The following is a 21,359-nucleotide window of genomic DNA, read 5'->3' on the forward strand; positions in this document are numbered from 1 at the left end:
TTCTGTTTGTGTATTCCCCTCCCAATTAGATTAGCTGACCGTTCTTCGGCGGCTTCTCGCAAATGCAACCACGAGATCGGTGACTTTTCAGCCAGCCTCTAACCAGATTGTATTGATGTATACAAGAATTTTAGAAGCATGGCTTTGTACAAATTATGAACATTGATTGTACTTCATTCTGGCTCTGTGTTGAAGCCAGTTTACAGAATTGTCTTGATTACGGTCGCATGACCTTCACTCTTTCACTCACTTAATCCTGCACTATTCTTTTCCTGACACTCTCCTTCCCTTACCCTGTGGTGCACGATTGCTTGTGATGATGATATTTTGCAATTTTTGTAACACACTGTCTGATGGCGCATTGTGATTAAATAACAATGTACCTTGCAACTTCTTTAGTTTTATTAGTTATTTATAAATAATTGTTTGTGATTTATATTGTACTGGGACCCCTTTCCCTTTTGCACTGTAAATAAAAAGACTAGTTGGGATAAAAGTTAGTTCATAGCGGGTCACAGTTCTTGGAGATGCCTCAAACAGGCTGCAGTAGTCTGTGGGATGCATGTCAAATGATGTCATCAGCTGTCTGCGAAGTTAAATCAAAGGGGATCGTTGAGCCCCTCTCAGATGGCCATGTAGCAGAGGAGCCATCTTTGCTGGATGACTTTGCGGAATCATCGTTTGGTTTGGAGTCCCGGGCAGCCCCTCGTATCACTACTGACTGCAGAGCTTTCTTGTAAGACCTGTTCCAGATCAGGAGCAGCCTTTGGTCTGGGGGAGCTTTGTGTTTGCCTTTGGCATCCGCAGTGTCGGCCTCCGGTTGGTCCACGATGCACATTGTTTTGTGATGGGGACTAGTGGGTAGGTGCCAATCCCGATAATTCCAGCCATCACCTGGGGACTCAAAGAAGCGTGTCATCCCCAAAGCCACAACATGAAGACATGCTGGGGGAACAAGAGGAAGTACCACAGATCCAGGTCGCAGACGTGGCGTTTAACTTCTATGCCATCTGTATATTGAAGGGCAACCTTGAACCCTCAGTCCAGCAAACTTTGTCCAAATGACTTTGGTATGGGTTTTAAAACCAGGTGCCACTCAAATATGAGGTATCGCCCCAGTGAAGGTGCAGTGGAAGGAGCCCCCGATATATAATGGGACCTTGGGTAAATGCTGCCAGCTTTACCCTGCAAGTACAATGGGCAGTAATAATTAACAGGATTAATGGAAGACGAAACAGTATGGTTACAATAGTTATAATCCTGCACCCTCAGGGGGACTGAAATTTAGAATGTCACACAGGGAGCCGCTGGGGATTAATGGGAACCTCTCTGAAACATAAAGCTCTTTGTTTTTTTGCAATAAGTACTGAATCGCTTGATATTCAATGATTCATTGCTTTGTTCGTTTTTTAGGTCTTGCCTGAGTCAGCGCATGCGCTGCTCTGCGAGACATTTAGTATGTGGGCTTTTAAAAGTCCTACCAAAAGCTGTCTGGCCTAGAGCGTGCAGTTATGCGCACAATGATGAGCAGAGGGCCATCTGGCTTTCCTCTCTTGTCATGGTGTGCGCACATCACACACCACTCGCCAGTCTGCTTTCACTTTTATTTTCGCACGCGCACCACTCGCGTCCTTTTTTTTTGTAGGTTTCGCCTTGCCGCGCTTGTTTACTTATGCCGCAGTGTATGTCTGTCACGCCCCTCGCATGCGTCCACTGACGACACCACACCGCCCCTTTGTTGATTACTGGTATTGATTCAGGCCCCCTGACACCATCCGTTCACCCAGTACATTTGCATCTCCCTCACTCCCTCCCGCTGCTTGTTCAACGCAGCACCCGAGGGAGGCTCCTTCCTTCCCTACCACTTCTCGATACACCATTGCTTGTGTATATGATGTTACTTGCCCTTTTGTATTTTGATACACGCTTCTTCTCCACTACATTGCTCCATCATATTATGTCTTCAATAATGTAATGTTTTTCTTTGACCTAACATGCGTGATATGCAAACCTATACCTAAGAATGCTTATTTAAATATGCGATATTTCGGGTTTTATTATGATGTCTCTCTTACTATTTTCTCCAATTGTTTCCTCGCTCTTCATCTGTTCGGGGCTCTCAACCCCACCGCTCTACAACCTTTATTGTCCTTCCCACCTTTCTTTTCTATTTTACTTTATTACTGAACTTCTACCTCTCCTCTACCGCTCAAATCTCCTTTCAAAACCTCTATTTTTCTTAAATGTTATATCCTGCTTCCAAACAGAATCACTCTATATTGTTTTTACTTCCTGCACGGTCCTTGACCTCTGATGGGCCATTCTTGTTGTATAAAATGTACATATGATGCTATATATTCCTGTGTTTTACATTGTACTATACTGCACACCCAACCCCTCAAATGTATTTCTCTCCAAATGCACCACTTTTGAATTTGCATGCTTTTTTCACGTATCACCACAGCCCGAGGAAGCCCCAGGCCGGATGGCCAACTAAATGGGGTGAAACACGTGTTGGCTGCACTGCTCTTGTTGCTCGCCCACAAAAAAGTCACAATACCGCATGCAATTGCAATTAAAAACTTTTTTCATGTTAACATCGCAACTGCTGTCTCTGGAATTTTCACCACAGCTATCAACAAAAAATCAACATTTGTCCTAACACCCTTTTGAAACGTTATTTCTATCAGTGGGGCGGGGGTTCGCCCACTGTTGAGGACAAATACCAAACTCATGCTATTCTCAATAATACGGTCACAAAGGGATTGGGACCTTTTTTCCCCCTTCTTACCTTAAAGTATAACCGTGGACCAGTAGGCCACCAAAGATGGATAGCTTCGAAACATATGGTGTAAATTCACCAAAGCTGCTTCACAGCTGGTACAGGAGGTGACGGATGAGGTGAAAATGTGGTTGACTTTATTAAGAGATAAGCAGGGCCTATGTAAAATATTAAATTGCATGTATTTGAACCTTGGATTTCGTAAACGGATTTGTGGCAAAACTAGAGGGAAGACCATAATAAGCCATCCGGTGTCTCAGAACTTCTAAGGCTCCTTGATATGTAGCATAAAAAGCCCAGGCCAGGTGCCAGAGGAGCATATTCTGACAGAGATGCTTTTGATAGGCCCAAGAGAGGTTTTTTTCAGAAAGGGACATGTGTCCCTGCAGACCCTAGTACAACAAAGGTGCTGAGTTATTGGGGGACACCAGCAGTAATACCATCCCACAAACCATCCCGGACAGGAAGGATCATAGCTCAGGTGATAACTCGGCTAACTGAGGTGCCTTCCCAGGGGATTGAAAGGAGAAACGGAAGGAGATAAGACTTGGACACCACAAACTGGGCAGCAAGAATCTGGGGCACAGATACTGAAGGAAACATGGATACCCCCACACCCCTAGCCTCCCGGTATTTTAGATCTGGAGGGCATATACCATCGTCACTTTTTTTTTTTTAATATATTTTTTCTTTTTCCATAAAATAACAATAAACCAGGCGGCACATAAGTAGATCATATAGACAGCCAGAATTCCATCTTACATACGTGTTATTTACATCTATCGATTGAGTTGTAAACTTCAGTCATCAGCGTATCGTCACATATATATACGTAATACCACATGCAAATCACAGTAATATGTTACAGAGATCTTCTTCATATTGTTCCTTCTGGGTCTTGTGGTATAATCGGTAAGGTGCATAACTCCCCCCTGTATATGTTCCACCCTTTCCACAGCTGTATCCATTTTTTCGGGCACCCCCTGCGTACATATACAGTTTTTTCAGCTACCATAGCTATGTCCATGTCTTTACACCATTCTGCGAGGGTGGGGGCGGCCGCTGCACCCCAGTGTCATGCGATATTCTTTTTTGCCATCATCATTCCCAAGGTTGCCCATGTCTGTCGTGTGATATTAAGGTCTGTGGGTTCCCCATATGTTTAAAAGGCAGCGCTTGGGTTCGGGCGGGACTGGGCTACCGCTGAATCGTGTGATTTTTTCCATTACCAATCTCCAATATTTCACTATCTCAGGACACTCCCAGATAGTGTGGAAAAAAGTGCCAGGCACCCCACATCCCCTCAAGCAAAGTGGAGTGTCCGCTCTCCCCATGTGGTGGATTGTCAGTTGTGTATAGTACATTCTATGTAGGATCTTAAGTTGTATCAGACAAAGTCGGGAGGGGATTGCCACTTCCCTGGGTGAGGCTAATGCGTCCTGCCAGTCTGAGTCGTCAAGGTCCCCCAGTTCCGCGACCCATTTAGCACGGAGTTTTTGCATGGGGTCAGGTGCGTTGTTAATGATTTTCCGATGCGTCATGGAAATGACCCTTTTGTCCATATTCTCTGTGAGTAACCGGTCTCCTAATGGCAATGCCTCGGGTAAGTTGGTGGCGGGCGGGATTGCCGCCTCTAATGCGTGCTTTATTTGATAATATCGGAAACGCTCCATTGGTGCCATCCCATATTTGGATTGGAGTTGCTCAAATGTAATCATCTTCCCCCGTACCCAGAGGTCCCCGACCTTGGAGATGCCGATAGCATCCCATTGCTGGAATCCCTTGCTCTTACTCAGTCTACCCAGTCTGTCCGTGACCCAAAGTGGTGTGGCCTGTGTGGTTTTGTTATGCCAGCCCAGTTTTTTATGTACTGTTTGCCATATTTGGAGAGTGTGTTTCGTCGGACCCAGCAGGGCCTGCGGTTTGCCGTAGATTGCACGATACAGACCTTCGTCTCCCATTCCCACCCTATCCAGCCCGTAAGCCGGGTCTGTGTGAGGGACATGCAGCCAATTGTTTATTACCGTTAGTTGGGAAGCCCAATAATAGGTCTGGATATTAGGGAGTGCAATTCCACCATCATACCATGTTCGACACAGTTTAACCATTGCTATGCGAGACGGCTTGTTGTCCCAGAGGAGCTTAGTGACCTCTGCTTCTATAGCTCGGAAGTAGGATTGGGGAATCTGGAAAGGGGTATTTTGGAGGGCGTACAAGAAACGTGGCAAGGTCATCATTTTAAAGAGCGCCGCCCTGCCTAAGGGTGTTAACGGTAGCGATTGCCAGTGCTTAGTGTTTCGATGCAGTGGGGCGTGTAGATTGAGGGCTGTGAATATCTCGGGGCTATGCGTTATATATATCCCTAGGTATTTAAAGTGGTCTGTCACTATTTTAACGTTGCAGCCGGCTGGTAGTCGAGGCGGGGGGCCATATAGAACATAGAGCACTGATTTCGCCCAATTAATTGTGTATCCTGAGAATCTCCCATAGAATTCACAGATATCTAGGAGGCATGACAGAGATTGGCTTGGAGTATATCGTCTGCGTACAGCGATATACGATCTTCATATTCGGCAGTCTATCGGAGCCCACGAATGAGCGGGTCCTGCCGCACCCACGCTGCCAGAGGCTCGAGTATAAGGGCGAAGAGCAGTGGCGATACTGAGCAGCCCTGTCGAGTGCCGCGATGCAGTGAAAATTCTCTGGAGATGTGGCCGTTCGCCACCACGTGCGCCAGGGGGTTAGTGTAAAGGAGTTGGATCCACGAGCAGAACTTGGGGCCAAATCCTAGCCTTTTCAGGACAGCAAATAGGAAAGGCCACTCAACCGTATCGAAGGCCATTCTTGCATCCAATGAGAGTATAATGGCGTCCTCTTGGATCGTATGCCAGCGCCCCATAACTCCATGGAGGCCTCGTAGGTTTAGAGCCATATTTCTCCCTGGCATGAAGCTCGATTGGTCTGGGTGTATTAATTTGGCTAGATACGGTGCGAGTCGGTTGGACAACGTTTTGGCCAAGATTTTGGCTTCCGCATTTATCAGGGATATAGGCCTGTAGGAGGTGCAGTCTGCCTGGGGTTTCCCAGGTTTGCAAATGGCCACTATAGTCGCCAAGCGTTGATCTTGTGGCAGTTCTCCCGCCTCCAGACCCGCCTCGAACATCGTTAAGAGATGGGGGTGCCAAGGTCGTAGCGTTACGCTTAAACCATTCCATGGGGATTCCGTTGGGGCCGAGGGCCTTCCCTGACTGAATTTTATGAATTGCTAAGGCCAGTTCATCTGCCGTAAGCTTTGCTTCTAGGAGCTGAGATTCCTCCTCCGCTATTTTAGGAAGACGAATGTCACGGAGGGAAGTCATCCAACTCCTCCTGCGTGTGTGAATGTGCGGAGGCATAGACTTGTTCATAATGGTGTGCTAGGAGATCTACCACCTGTTGTGAGTCCGCGTGGTAGCTCCTGTAGGCAGGCTGAATTCTGCCACCCATCTGTCCGCTTTCTCACACTTATCAAGCCAGGCCAGCAGTTTGCCCACTTTGTCGCCCATTTCGTATATTGTATGAGGTGTTGCCGATAGTCGTGACTTAGTGTCTTCCCATAGATAGCCTTTGTATTCTTGTTTTTGGAGCAATAGCCTATGTGTGACATCGTCAGAGGGATCTGGGCCCAGATCCCTCTCTAGATCATCGATCTCTCCCTCAAGTGTCTCCATTTGTTGGGTTTTATCTCTTGTTTTGTGTTATGAGTGAGATTGCCTGCCCCCGGAATACAGTTTTATATGCCTCCCACAGGGTAAGCGGTGAGGAGACTGAGGTTTTGTTTTCGGTAAAGTAGTGCGTGGTAGCATCTAATAGTCCCTTTATTATTGCTGGGTTTTTCAAATATCCGGGGTAAATCAGGTACGTTCTACGTTTAGCTGTTGTATGCCATGTGTAATTAGTACTAAGTGGGGAATGATCGGAGATACCTCTCGCCAGGTGGGAGATCTCCAAGAAGTGAGCCATTTCACCCGCCGGTGCCAGTATGTGATCTATTCGTGAGAAGCTGTTATGGGCGCCAGAGTGGTATGTGTATTGGCGCGCCTGCGGGCAACGGTGCCTCCAGACATCCGCGAGGCCCAGTATCTCCATGAAGTCCGTAAGCGCCGAGTGTGCCCTATGCTGGTGTCGCGGAGGTGTGCGGTCGATGGTGTCGTCTAGCATAGCGTTGAGATCTCCGCCTATAATTAAGTTGCCCTGGGGGAGTTGTAGCAAGAACGCTCCTAGCGCCGGGTATATCACTGAGTGAAGCGCTGGGGGAGATAAACAGAGACTACGTTAAGTAGACGGCCCTCCCATTGGCATGTCAGTGCCGCGAACCGGCCCTGGTCATCTGTACATGTCTTTTTGACTACGATTGGGTACTGTTTTTTGATGAGAATCCCCACCCCGCGAGAGCCGGTCATAAACACGGAGTGGACCGCTAGTTTGAAGCCCCATTTGTCAAGTGCTTTACATGTCGTCCCCGTCAGGTGAGTCTCTTGTAACATTGTTATCGCCGGCGCCTTGCGCTTTAGATATTGGAGGACTAATCCGCGTTTCAGCTGGTCTTGGAGGCAATTAACATTCCAGGAAATTATGGGCAGGGCTTGCATATGCATTCGGTCTTGCTGTGGTGCATCAGGAGTAGTGAGCATGTAGTGTAGTGACGGTTTATAATGTACGGTCTAGATAACAGTGGAATTCCAGCGAAGTTGTCAGCATAAACTGAGTGTGCGCCTGAAAACATAACAATACAAACAAATGAACCAAACTAAAACTTCCCTTATTAACCCTGGATCCCTCCCCCCTCCCTGCTTCCCTGCAAGACGGTATAAGAACTTCCCGCCACCCCAACTTTGCAGAGGGCCTACATCCTTTTACCCAACACATCTGTAGGGGGAGAGGAGCGTCCACCAGATATCCCCGTTTATGAGCCGCAGCACAAGATTAATGTCCCAATGTGCCTAGTATGAGGAGGCCGTAGGTTACCATCGTCACTTTTGAGAATGGAGTCAAGCAGACAAGGTTACCTCCTACGTAGTGACAGACTGGGGAAGCCACTAGACAAGGAGATGCATAACCCCCTTACAGCAGAAGGCCATACATACCTCAGAAAGGAAAGTGGCAATGACCGAGGTAGTCAATGACAAGATGAACACATCCCTGGCCAAATAGGTCAGAGGTCCCAAGTCCCTATTCTAATAAACTCCTGGATGTTGCGCGCCACCTGACAAAGATACTATACATGGCCGAAGATGCCAGGAAGTTGGGTTCCTTAATTGCCCCAGAGATTCTATCCGACTGGTAGAAGAGAGCCATTATATATTTAAGAAACACCAACTGCATGATTTCTACCGAGCAACGTAGGTCATTGCTCAGCAAGATAGACCCAAAACTTGGGGATCTGGCCTCTTCGGTTACAGATCCTGTGGCACTCGGATGAATAGATACCCTTTTCTAAAGGAACTAGGCAAATTCGTATCCACTTTCACATCCATGCACAAGACCCAGGCATAGATAAAAGAAAATCTTCACCCCAAGTCTTTCTTTGGAGCTGGGTGAGGAAAGTGGAGCTTGGCCACCCACTTCTCCAATCAAGCTCCTCAAAGAAGCCTGTAAAATAAAATAGGACAATGGCCAGACCAAACCCGCTTCAGGGGTTTTTTCCCCTCTAGAGGTGCTGGAAGAGCGACGGAGAGAATATCTGGAGAGTACTCCCCCTTCGTCCCACATAAATGTAGAGGGAAGAAGGTTAGCGAAGCTTGCTTACAACCGGCAGGAAATACCATCAGATGGCTAGGGATTGCAAACCATCATAGGGTTCTGCATGTAGCACAATGGCTTTCCACTACAGAGAGGTCACCCATCTCCCCTTTTTCCCCAAGGTACAGTCCCTTCTAATGGTGGTAGAACTGGAAGCAAAAGAGGCCATTTCCCAAATCTCAATATCCCTTTTTGGCATCACATACGATCCTTTCCTTGTGGAAAAGAAAGACAAGGTGCAATGCCCTGTGATAAATGTGAGGGATTGCAATGGTTAGTGTTTCACCACTTCAGGATGATGAGCATACACATACTGAGGCACCTTTGAAGACAAGTGTAGTGGGTGGTGCACTTAGTCATGAAAGACACATACTTAATAGTTCCTATTTTCCACCACTTTGCTGATTTCTGCATGTCATCTGGAAACACCAAGTGTTTGACTTAAAAATTCTTCCCTTTGGTCTTTCGTCAGCACTTAAGTGCTTTACAAAGGTCCTAAAACCAGTGACGGAGGTGCTTAGAGCTCATCAATTCAGGCCATTTAACAGTAGAATAAGGATTAATTTATGTTTATGTGTATATTTAAAGTCAAGGTCCCTAGGCAGACACTGGGATGAACTGATAATATAATAATGATCAGACAAAAAGCAAGGATGAAGAATAATTTGAATTAATTACCTTAGTTTTACTCAATCAACTCAAGCTCCCTCAGAGGACAGAGGCAATATTTTGCTCATGTGTGGGTTATTTAAGCCCAATAGTGATATACTCTTGGTCTCTCCCTGTATTTGTTTATATCATAATTGGATTAAAATCAACCTTGATGATTTTACTATATATTTACAGCTGAAGAAGTTTGTTCGAAAGGATGCAATGGCTATAATGCCCGGTTAGCAACTGCAGTGGAACGATTTGTACCAGCTAATCAAATCAGCATAAGTCAGTGAGTGCCTTGGTATTCACAGGGACAAGCCCAGGCTAAGACAAACCTTGGAAGGCTTGAACAGGCATAGAGGTAATCATAAACTAACCTGGATAAACTTAGGTTTAAAAAAGGGGGTGGCTGACTACAAAACACTAATCATTTCACTGAGGCATGCTTATTATGAGCCACCCCCCCCCCTTAGTCAGGACTCAAATAAGCATTGTTAAAGAATTTTCTGATATCTCCCAGGTCAACACAAGTATGTCTTCAAAATAGTAGCATTGCAATAATAGTAGTAATTACTTCACTGGGAACATTTCAAATATAAATGCAGAGATAACCAAGGCCTCCTTCCCACTGTACAGTGAGGAAGAAGAGTAGAGTCCTTGTAAATTGACATCCCTAGGTCCCCTCGCTAAAGCAGATCTTCTTTCGAAATTACCAAGAGTAAAATTTGGTTCTCTGTGGGACACTCCCCCCGACCTAAAAATGTAATGCAATTGCCCAATATTGTAGCAGATGCCTTATTAGCCATGAATAATGTGCTCTTGACCAAGGCTTGGTACCTAGGGCCTTTAAAGACAGCATAGGGACTCCTTTTCTAAAGAAACCAAGAACAGAACCAATCATGTTTTTGTCCAGTATCTTTGCTCCTTTTGGGGCCAAAGTAATGGAACATCATATGACAGAGCATCTCTCCAATCATCTTCAGGCAACAGATTTCTTAGATGACATGCAAGAAGGTTTTCACAGATCCCATAATAACAAAGACGTTCTTCTTACCATATTGGACAATCTCCACATGTATAGGGATTTGGGCTTGAGTAATACCTTTGTCCTCCTGCCTTGTTTGCTGCATTCAATACGGCAAGTCATATTATCCGCCTTAATCAAATTGCAGCAGTTGGCCTGGAGGACACTGCCCTGTCTTGGTTTCGCCTTTTTTGTTCAAACTGTAAAGTTAGATAGTTTTAATGCATCACCATCGGCATTAGCATACGGAGTAAGAGTACTACACACATTTTCCTTGTGGCTGCGTCTTTTTAATATATTCATGGCTCCACTAGCTAAGGATTTGGCAGTAAAGGACTTTAAAATGTATATGCATGCTGTACCATGTTGGCAACTCACACATATTGTTAAGAGTATCCAACTTACCGGCCACCCAGCAGGCCTTCCAACGCCTAATGACATTTATATGGAAATAGAGGATTATAAACCGTTTAAAGATGTATGTAGAGAAAACAGTCAGCACACTGGGCTTTCCATCTACGTCCATGTCCAGAGCCATCATTGGCTGCTAAGATCCAACGAGTTAAAATTGATGGATCATTCATACTTGAGAACCAGAGCGTCACGGTTGTCATCCTCCTTTTACATCTTAGGTACCCTGTGGAAAACGCACCACTTCTTTAAAAAAAGCAGCAAAATAAGCAGCAGTGGCAGCTACTGTAATGTGCTTACTGGACTATGCCTATGGACTATTTGTTAGTTTACTAATAAATTTCATTAGGAGCTGCAAGTAGTACAAAATGAGTCAGCCCGATTCAGCTGCAAATAGGTTTTCCTCAGTACGCCCTTCATTGGCAAGACTGCACTGGTTTGTTATAGATAAACGGATGCAATTTAAGGTTTTGTGTCTCACTTTCAAAGCTCTTCACAATCAGGCCCAAACAATGCAAATAACCACCCTACTTTTTATTTTGATCATTATCTTTCCCAATTTCACTGAGCTCATATTTATTTCCTATCCACATACAGGAGATAGATCTCTAATTTTAGTACATTTGTTCCTTTAAACCTCTTGTGGAAGGCAGCTGCTCATGCATTCCTTTACAAATGAAGTCGAGAAAAGTAAGAAGAGAGCTCCTGGTAGATTAGATCACCAAGTTTTTGAAGGAACCGCATAAATCATTGAAGGGTTTGGAAGATCAGTGAATCGGAAATCCTATGGAAATGCCTGAAACGCAACTGGAAAAAGTTATATATTGTTATACATTTGTGAGGGGCCTCCAGAGTAAGGTGCATGGTAAGTTGGAGAGGATGGGGCAGAACATAGTGATCAATAACTTTATTTACCTGGACACTTGACATCCATAAAGTAGGAGTTAGGATTCTGAACCAGGCGCTTTTTTTTGTGTTTTCGCCTCTCCTCTTCAAGAGGAGGTAGTAGTAGGTCCCTTGCCAACTAGAAGAGAATCAAACAACAGTTAGGAATTAGGATTTGTATCGCTAGAAATAGAAATGGTTCTCTCTAGTGCAAAGTACACACAGACCATAGGTGAGAAGTATAGACTGGCATGCACGCTGTGTTGCTCTGAGTAAAATTTGACAGACCATCACGATAACATTTAATAATTTAAAATAGCTCCTTAGTACAGGTCTAACCTCGGAGTCTATTCACAATGCAGTACGAAATACATCAACAGGCCTATGCAAAACTTCTGACTTCTTATTGTTGTCCGTAAAGGTCTCAAGCCTACATTTAGAAAATCTAGTAGGACTGGTAAGTCAGGCAGCCAATCCAACAGTTTAGGTTGCAATGCGTTTATGCACTTTTAAAACTCGATTTTTCAGTAAAGAGGGAAGTTTACCCCTGTACATGATGAACTTCGAATGCACCACCATTAAATATACTAGTGATCTGCAACAAATCTATATCGAAAGGACACTTACTGCTATCTACTGGAATAGTACATTTACATCTTCTTTCAAGTTGACTACTGCATGGAAAATGTTTAGAAATACCCACAATGTTCTGAATTTCAGAGTTTTCCCAAACGCTACCTAAGACCTGATCGCACTCCTACCCCCATACCAGACTTCATACTTTCCCACATCTAACCGTCTTTTATTTATGTTTGCTTATCTAGTTGGTATATTTTTTTAAAGGAATAAGCATGGGGTAGGTGCATTAGGAGGGTAGGAAAAGGTTGGGTCGAGGGGGCTAGGAAGAGTCTGGGAATTGGATTTCCAAAGGTGTACAATAACAGGTGTATGCAATATTGGGGAACATAGTCTACAATTCATTATGCAGATTGAGTTTTACTTCACCATACATCACTTAATTCAGTTTGCCGACAGTCCAGCACTACAAAATGCCAGATTTGCAGTTTTTTATAGGCAGGACGTAGTCTAGAGTTCGGCAATACTAAACGTGTCGAGCTCCAACAACAAGATTGGTGCGACCCTATTTCTAGTGGGTATCGCTTCAAGTAGTCCGACAAGGTCCTGCAGCAAAGGTTGCATGTGGATCAGAAAAAGTCCAGATTTAGGAAAGGGCTGGTTGGTGAGGTACAGTTCCTTACTGGGCAGGAAAAACATTCTTCAGCCGCCATTTGGTAGGGCAGGTATTCAAAAGTTAAATAATAAAAGTAAAGCTGGATGGATTGGAGACATTAGGCAATCATTGGACAAGTAATCCTCAGATCCATTATCACATTTGGAGAGGTGCCCCCTGAATATTGTATCAGAAGTATCGAAGGGACAAAATACCGAAGATAAAATAATCAACGGGTAAGTCTAGATTTTCTATACCTAGGCTCTACATATACATACCTACGCAGTACATATATCTTCAAAGTACACAGCAGTGAAGTTAGAAACGGTAAATCTGTATTTTCCGATATGCACTTACCTTTGAACATTTTGTCCCTCTATATTCTTTACCCGATATTAGTATGCCACGATATTGTTGGTGTTGATATTCAGTTGTACGGTCACATCTGGCATCTAGGTACTGTTAATTGTTTTTCATGTTTTTGTCTGTATTGCCAGGCTAAGGGTGTGATTGGAGCAGGGGGCAGCCAGCCATCATGTAAAAGGGAGGGTCAGATTGTTCTGGTTCGCCAGGTGCTGAGAATAATGGAATTGGAGAATGGGCATATCAAGTCCAGGTACACAAACTCTAGATGCTGTGGTAGTCAGTTGGTATACAAAGGAGAGAAGAGGAGGGCATATATAGCTGTGTCTGAGCCACATTATGGCCCTGTGTCCAGACTGTGGTAGGGAGAGAGTCCTATAATCACTGCTAGTTGCAGCAGATCACATAAATCTTCATCCAATTTATTGACGGTTTGTAAGGTTACAGAACTTCCTGAAAAGTGTACAGTAACTTTCAGTATGGCGAGAAAGAAAGTTGACACAACTATTATGGAATCCACTGGACACACACAAAACAGTATTGACAATAAATGGTAGGCACATCACGAATGACGGCGGAGTCATAGGCCTTAGACAAATGGACATAGACTTTACTATATCCCAGCCAGGTAGTATATCATTCTAACTGCTTGTTTTTTGTGATAAGGTACAACAATTCCTCCACAGCTATCAGCCTAAAAAGAAGTATTGAATTGCCATATACTCTCATCATAAAAAATATACTAACTAAAAATAGTCAGTATTTCATCTTTTACATATTTGATAAGTGAAATAATAATCAAGGAGAAAGTGCAGTGGGCCTGGCTTGCCAGAAATCCTCAACGATAATCATTTAACAAGCACTCTATCCTATTCCTGTTTAATCATAGCAATTTCAAGATATTTGCCAAATGTGACACAAAAGACAGTAAGATGAACCAATGTCCGTTCACAGTCATTATAAATGGGACAATTTACTTTACTTGCACTCACTATTCCATTATCCTTCTTACTCTTTCTCCATTTTAGAAAAGCGGGCACTTAGCCAAGTCTCAACCTCAACATCCATCTTCTATTTGCCTTGCCTTAGAGAAGGTTGTAAGTGCCTTCTGCAATCCATGGACATTTAGTGAGCTAGTTGTGGTCTCCCTTGGCAGTCCATTAGATCCATTTCAATGGATTTTATTTCAAGCAGCTGTTTGACCATGTTTTACCTAGGACACACTGAACTTGCTGTAGGTTCAAAGACCTTTAATTGCCTCTGGAGACCCACAGGAGTGAGAACCATAACTGTGTTTGCCTAAAAAATTGAGGATATAGGCTCACAACCCAAATTTCTCTGGAAAAGAATGTGATAGGGAAAAAAAGCCACGGGGCATCTGCTATGTAAACATTCATGGAGTTAATATATCCCCTTGTCGTAAACTATTTTGTGTATATATTTTACTCAACAGTGTGCCATTACTCCCTAATTCCACTTTAGTCCACGAGTCTTCATGGAGCTGCATATTTAGTTTCAGCAGCCCAGGTGAGATTTTCAAGTTTGCGATTTTTCCCCAGAGAAGGGAGTGAAATGCTAAAGTTAAGTCTATATATTCCAGATAGAGAGACAGTTTTATTTTTCAAAGCCTACATGTCTACCATTATTTTTAAGTTGAAACGGTCAACAATAGTCAAATGACCTCTTCTGGGGAGGACAGCCTCGTTATCAGCTCAGTCTTTTAATTCTTTCAAGAAATGTTAAGGATATATTTTATTTGGTACATTTAGGAGTGTCATCATTCTTTAATTCTGTAGTAGTTTTTTTTAACCCTTTTTTTTTATAAGTAGGAAGCCTGATTCTCCCTTTCCATGTTTCTGGCATTTTATGAGACATTACTACTGAAGAAAATACCAGGTTGAGAATTTGAGTCCACAATTTTGTATCCAATTTTAGTACGTTAGTAGATAGTCAATCCGAACCTTGGGACCACAAACATTTTAAGCACTATGATTTTCCCCGATTACTGTTATTGAAGGAATTAGTATTTTCACATCGGAGGTTGTAACATCGGATGAGTAGGCTTCAACAAACATCCCACAGGGGTGATATCATTTATTTTCTTTGACACTGTAAAAATTGGCGATGTTCATTATCCATTCCTCTTCGGACATCGGCAAAGCTTCTATTTTTATTAACCCACCTAGGGATTTTGTGAGCAGCTTCCAAATAAAATGAGTTTTCCCTTCACGCAGAGCTGTCATAACCTGTAACCATAAATTATCATTCTCAGACCATGTGTCTTCTGATTTTCCTTCAGAAGTTCCTCCTATATTGTTTAATACTTGCCTCTCTTTCACCTTGCTTCAGTTTAAACACTTCCCTTATTCTTCTATTCAGTTCCGCTTTCGGCAAATCCTTTTGGGAGCAAGGTTTATACTCAACCACATCTGTAGTTACCCCCTAACCTACTAGGCTATAAACTCTGGCTATTGAGTTTTCATATTCTTCCATGATGGCATAGGGCATCAGGTCTGTTTGATAATAAAAGTTCTTATTATTTCTGTCAGCCTTTTTAGTTTTGCTGACCATATTATATTTCGATTATTAATGCATCTGATCTTATTTGCATTATGCCACATATGCCTTCTTTGAGTTATGCACGCTAAGGACAGCAAGAGGCTTATGGTCACTACCAGCCATAACCTCTATTCGAAAGTCAACCACCAGGTGGAAATATTCTGCCGATATTACTGAATAATCTATAAGCGAACCCCATCTCTCATTATCAAATTATCACCTTTACAACAACCATTAATTATTATCACATTTAATACGTCTAACAGGTCCTACAGTTTTTCACCTTTACAATCACCTTGGGTTTCTTCAATTATTTGACCTGTCATACACAACTCATTTTGTTTCGCTAATTGGAAATTATCCACTTTCGATTGATTTTGGAATTCAGGTCTCAGAGTAGAAGTACTGGAACAGTTAACACATTAAATTTTATTCTATTGAGGGCGTCAGCCATGTTCCTTAAAAGTGTATTCTCTGCATTTTTAGGGGCAAAATATGTGTTCACAATTACCAAATCTATGCCATTGTTCGTCATAAATTAGGCTTCTGTGTACCTCCTGTGTAAAAACATCTGAAAATTCATTCACAATTCTAACACTCTTAACGATAATTTAAGCCACTAGGGCTATTAGACAACCTACTGATCTGACAAAATCCCCCTTCGCAGCCTTTTTAATTACAGACCAATAAATCATTCATCACCACTTCTTCTTGGCCCAGATTTCATGTAAAGCAATGATTGTATTTGTTCTCTCTTTCAGAACAGTTGTTAACGCTTTTAAATTCCTCTTAAACCGGCTATGTTCCAAGACAGGATGATAAACCCATCTTTATCAAGACTTCTAACAAGGTGGCTTTGACACAATATTCCTTGATTGAATCGTAGCAACAATCCACCAAACTTTCTTGCATTATACTTTTTTCTTATTCAACACAGCGATCTAGAATCACCAAGAGGCAACACGCAGAGCTATATCAAATAACTCAATAAATAAGGTCCTTAACTCTAAAGACATATCCTCTGACGTCATCTCATCACACTCTACTGCATAAGCAGTTTACATGTGAAACAGAACCTTCAAAATTATTAAACAAAAGGTACATACTAATATAACTAGTTATTTTAACGAGTGAGCTGTTATTACACACGTTTTGTACCTTAGGTCCCAAGTGACCATCATCCAAAAGCTCTCAAAAATTAGAAAAAGTGAAATATACAACTTCAAAGCTACAATACACTTTGCCCTAGAAGTTATACAAGAATTATTGTGTTAACTGGTAACAAGCATTCATAAAATATATATGTAGCAGAGGCCAACTTCACTGGAGGGAACGCCACAACAGCTGACAACAGATCATTGATATTTTATGATAAAAAATGTATTAACTTTAATAAACCCAGTGAAACACACTGCCAATTTCTTAAATGTCAGACAGTGTAATGTAAATTATTATCAAGCAATTATTTTCCATTAACCAATCGACCTTCAACCTCAAAGTACTTAGGGTCTGATGTACAAAATTATTTTGTGGTCAGAAACCTTGCAAATCGGAAAAATCACAGGTTCCGGGACAGAAAAATAGCGTTTTTGTGTGTATCATACATGCCAACATTTTAGATGAGGAACGTGGGAGATTAAAAAAAAAAAAATCAGGAGTATGGATTTTCTCCACCGACTTCTACTAAAGGAGAGGCAATTTCAGGCAGGAGACAGACAAATGAAGCCATCTTTTGGCTTAAAAAATCGGGACTCTCCCGCCTGAATCTGGTCTAGTGGCATGCATGGTGTATGTATATGGTATTTCTATAGCACAAACCAACCCAAAAAGCAGCTGAGTACTTTACAGTGTCAAAGACAAGCATACAGCCAAGCTGGGTTGTCAATGGTTAATGCATTGTCATCTAGTTTTCTTTTAAGAGGCCAGTCTTTAACTCTTTCCTAAATTGGAGCAGAGTTCTGGCAGCCCTGATGGATGGGCCTGTTGTTCCATATTCTGCATGCACAGGTCAAAAAGCCCAAGGCATTGTTTTTCCTTTTTAACACTTTAGTCTACAGTCTGAAGGTGTGCTGTCTGTGTGTATGTCAAGAAACACCAGAGTTGGTGTGCCGGTCTTCAAGATAAGTGTGGGTCCTGGTCGTGCAGACTTTTTAAATGATGCAACTGGTTTTGAAGATGGTGCAGGCCAGCAAGGCGAGCCAATGGAATTCAATGAAGATGAGGAGTGATGTGATCATCTTTCTTTAGACCATGTTTGAAACGTGCTTTAGTGTGTAGGATGCCTTTAAGGAATGTCAGCGTGGAGTCTGGGAGGCCATGGAGAAGTGTTTATCCACAATCCAGATATAAGAGTATGAGGTCTCCAACAGCAGTTCTGAAATTGCTTTGTGGAATAAATTGTTTCACATTCTTTAGAAGAGAAAGCAGTTAAAGGGCCTTCTTTTTTTTTGGGCATTGTTTTACTTGAAGGTGGGATTGGTATCAAGGGTGTAGCCAAGCATTCCGTGAAAGTTGGGATTTGGAGCCATCAAAATTCATGTCATTTAGCCAGGTTTGCACTGTTTCTTGTTTGTTGTTCTTGACAAATAACAAAATGTGTTTATTGGTTGGATTGAGCTTCAGGTAAGCACTGGGCATCCATGTCTGGATGAAGTGTAGGCAGGGTTTGATTCCTTTGATGCTGACCAAGACCGATCTAAAAAATTAGTTATATGTCCTAAACGCAAAATGCCTATAGCAATCGTCTTCATGGAAGTGCCAAAAAATTGTACAGTTCTGGGAAATGGTGATTGATAGATTTGCGATGACTAATAACATGTGTATACACAATGTACAACTTCCTTATAGGTGTATCTCGTTTTCAAATTAAACATGATTCGACCAAGTGGGCCATACTATTGTCGTTGGTATTAGCCAGACATATGACTGTTCAAACTGCTGAGCGCAAAGGCACTTTATTGGAAGAATGGCTGAAAGATGTAGAGGTACAGTCTTCTGCAGAAGAGGTGCTCTTAAACTGAAGCAGGACTGGTGAAGGTTGGCAGATGATCTATTTGACAAAGTATTCCTACCTGCAATGCTGTAACTGCAAGATAATGTGCCTTCTTAAGTCTCATTAACATATGGGATGCAAATTGTCTGCACCTTTCTATTCGCCTGAAAAGCAAAGGCTACACTATAAATACTGCAAAAGAACATATTCATCATTTTATAATATAGTTTGCTTCATCTGCAATTCTAGGTACCAAGATACTTACTGATTAACCAATGTATGTGGTTGTACAGTGCCTCTGTTTCCTACTGCAACACGGTTCAGTCTGCATGTTAAATTTTAACCGGTATCCTGAGTTCAGATACATCTTATATAACATACATCAGGTTGACTGTGGCTTGTCAGCCAGGGACTGTTGCTGCAGATGAGCCTCAAATAGCTAGAAGGGAATCTGCTGCTCTTTATTGTCACCTAAATCACAGAGGTAGAGGATAAACCAAAGAGCAAACTGTGCAGATTTATGCCATCCTGCCAAGACTTGGAGCCATCTAGGGACTACTTCTGGAAGAATTACATGTGGAGTGGGGTGCATGCCAGGGCATTCTTCATCGGTGTAGAAAGTGTATGATCATCCTTTGCTTGACAAAAAGAGTCTTCTGAACACGTCTGCATTTTCCCTCTTGAAGATCAAAAGGGATGGAACCAAAGTGATCCTGGTGACGCATGTTAATTCCAAAAGACGAGTTTCCCACTAGCAACGTAGAAGGCATTCAACGAAGAATGGCTACCTCTCGCCCAGAGTCTTCACCTATCAGTTGGAAGGAAAAGAGGTTAGGCTTGTAGGAACTGGGTCCAATAGAGTGGGCTCACTGATCAGCTATCTGTGCATTACTACATCTCTTCAACATCTGTGTAAAATTAAGCACTCTCTTATTTGTGATCCTCATAATTTTAGATCTTTTGTGAGATAGTTGCCACAACGGGTTGGCTACCTTGCCAACACTTTAGGCCGCATTCTACATGTTCCAGCAGACTTGAGGATGTTTGACCGGCAATTAACTTTTAGTATCATTCATCCTGCCTGGTCTTGATTCTGTGTAGTTTCTCCACGGGATTTACCTTCAAGTTTAAAGGCATCCCAATTGCAGCAATGTGAGGGAAGTCTTTTGGAAAACATCTTATAAGACCCTCTTACGACTGTCGTGACTTCTCTCATACATATTTGGGATTTAAAGGCATTGTTATGGAAGGAAACTTAACCAACATTCCTCGTAGAGGCTTTGTTTTTCTTTGCCTCCATTTACTGTAGGAGGTAACCCCTTCTAGATAGATTCCTCAGAACCTGTTTCCCTGGAAGAAGCTCTTCTCTACTGCCTAGGTGGCTATAGGAATGTGGCTATGTTTCAAATACCACTTGTAAAACAGCAGGCTTTTTGTTTAGTTTGAGATGCTTGGCAGGTCCCGTAGCTAAGAAAGATTAATATGGCCTGTGAGTTGAGATAAATTCCTTTAACTCCAAGAGTGGATATACTGGTGCAGAAGAAGCGGCATCTTTGAGCAGACATTGGGGTTCGTCTGTAGGGCTGCCACATGAACATCTGCCCATACTTTCTCAGTCTACTACCAGAAGCAAAAGGGAGATGTGAATGTGCTTGCAATACCTTCTTGCATTTTTCTTTCTGTGACCCTAAGGAACTTCAGTGCAAAAAACTCACAAGAGATTGATATCATTTTGTTGGTGCCAGTGCTTAAAAAGAACCTAGAATAGTGCAGATATAGTGTAAAATAATCTGTTTATTACTTAGAAGAGCAGGCTTTCTCCCATTAAACGTGTTGCACAATGCTTGGAAGTTCTGGTGCTCAGCACCTGACAGAACCTACCAATGTCAAGTAATGCTGAGGTGACATTTTTTAGCATGTTCCACCTTAAAGAAATATAATTCAAAGGTCAGCGTTTGACCGTGACCTTCTGTTTGCCCAAATGCTCAGCAAAAATCAAATGAAAAAAAAATCAAATGAACTATAGTTTGTATCTTTCCGATGCCAATTAATTCAATACTATTAAACCAGTACCTTTCACTTATAGTGCTCGGATGTCATCGCTGCATCGATAAATGCTATATAAAGGCACGTTATTACATGACAGGATAAATTAATAGTGTGCTGGAAAAAGCCTTATTACTACCAAAGGGGAAACAAAACCCTCGACGGCAGGAGTGACTGCCGTTGTGCCGTGAGACAACCCGAGACCTGTTTGCTCCGTAGTACAGAGGTGACCTCGGAGACAGTCTGTTTGCTGCATTAACCAGAGACTTCACTTGGCCTTGGCAGCCAGCACGCTGTTGCGGGGCGTGCCTCCGCCGCGAAAGGATATTACGCACGCTCGCCACGTTCACGTGGACCTTGCCTCCTCTGCCTATGTGGACTGTGGGTGTGCTGGCCTCAGACGTGCGAGGCAAGAGACACACCTTATTTGCAGTGCGTGCCAGCTTCCAGCAGGAGAGTGTTTCAAATGTTAGAGGAGGCTTGAAGCAAAACAGACAATAAACCTTTTTATGGTGCGTTTTTAAATAGCACGAACTCGACCGTAAGGTATTGGAGCGCTTTACCTGTCCCCCGTTACATTACACAACGACAAATTCATTTTTTGTAGGCATTGAGAGAGTAAGTGTTGTAT

The 21,359-nt window shown here is 42.8% G+C and overlaps 1 protein-coding gene and 1 long non-coding RNA gene across 2 annotated transcripts in view; both read right to left on the reverse strand.

Annotated features, from left to right (window-relative positions):
- Positions 1-21,359, reverse strand: part of RPS27L (ribosomal protein S27 like) — a 91,761-nt gene that overhangs the window by 34,493 nt on the left and 35,909 nt on the right. Inside the window, exon 2 of the mRNA XM_085643671.1 lies at positions 11,568-11,676. Coding sequence (XP_085499797.1) covers positions 11,568-11,676 — 109 coding nt within the window. The remainder of the gene's footprint in view (positions 1-11,567; positions 11,677-21,359) is intronic.
- The window catches only part of LOC146859929 (uncharacterized), a 37,587-nt gene continuing 27,916 nt past the window's right edge, over positions 11,689-21,359 (reverse strand). Inside the window, exon 3 of the long non-coding RNA XR_014978744.1 lies at positions 11,689-13,253. This is a non-coding gene — a long non-coding RNA (uncharacterized LOC146859929). The remainder of the gene's footprint in view (positions 13,254-21,359) is intronic.

The sequence above is a fragment of the Triturus cristatus genome, chromosome 3_1, assembly GCF_964204655.1.
Source record: "Triturus cristatus chromosome 3_1, aTriCri1.1, whole genome shotgun sequence".
Taxonomy (NCBI): Eukaryota; Metazoa; Chordata; class Amphibia; order Caudata; family Salamandridae; genus Triturus; species Triturus cristatus.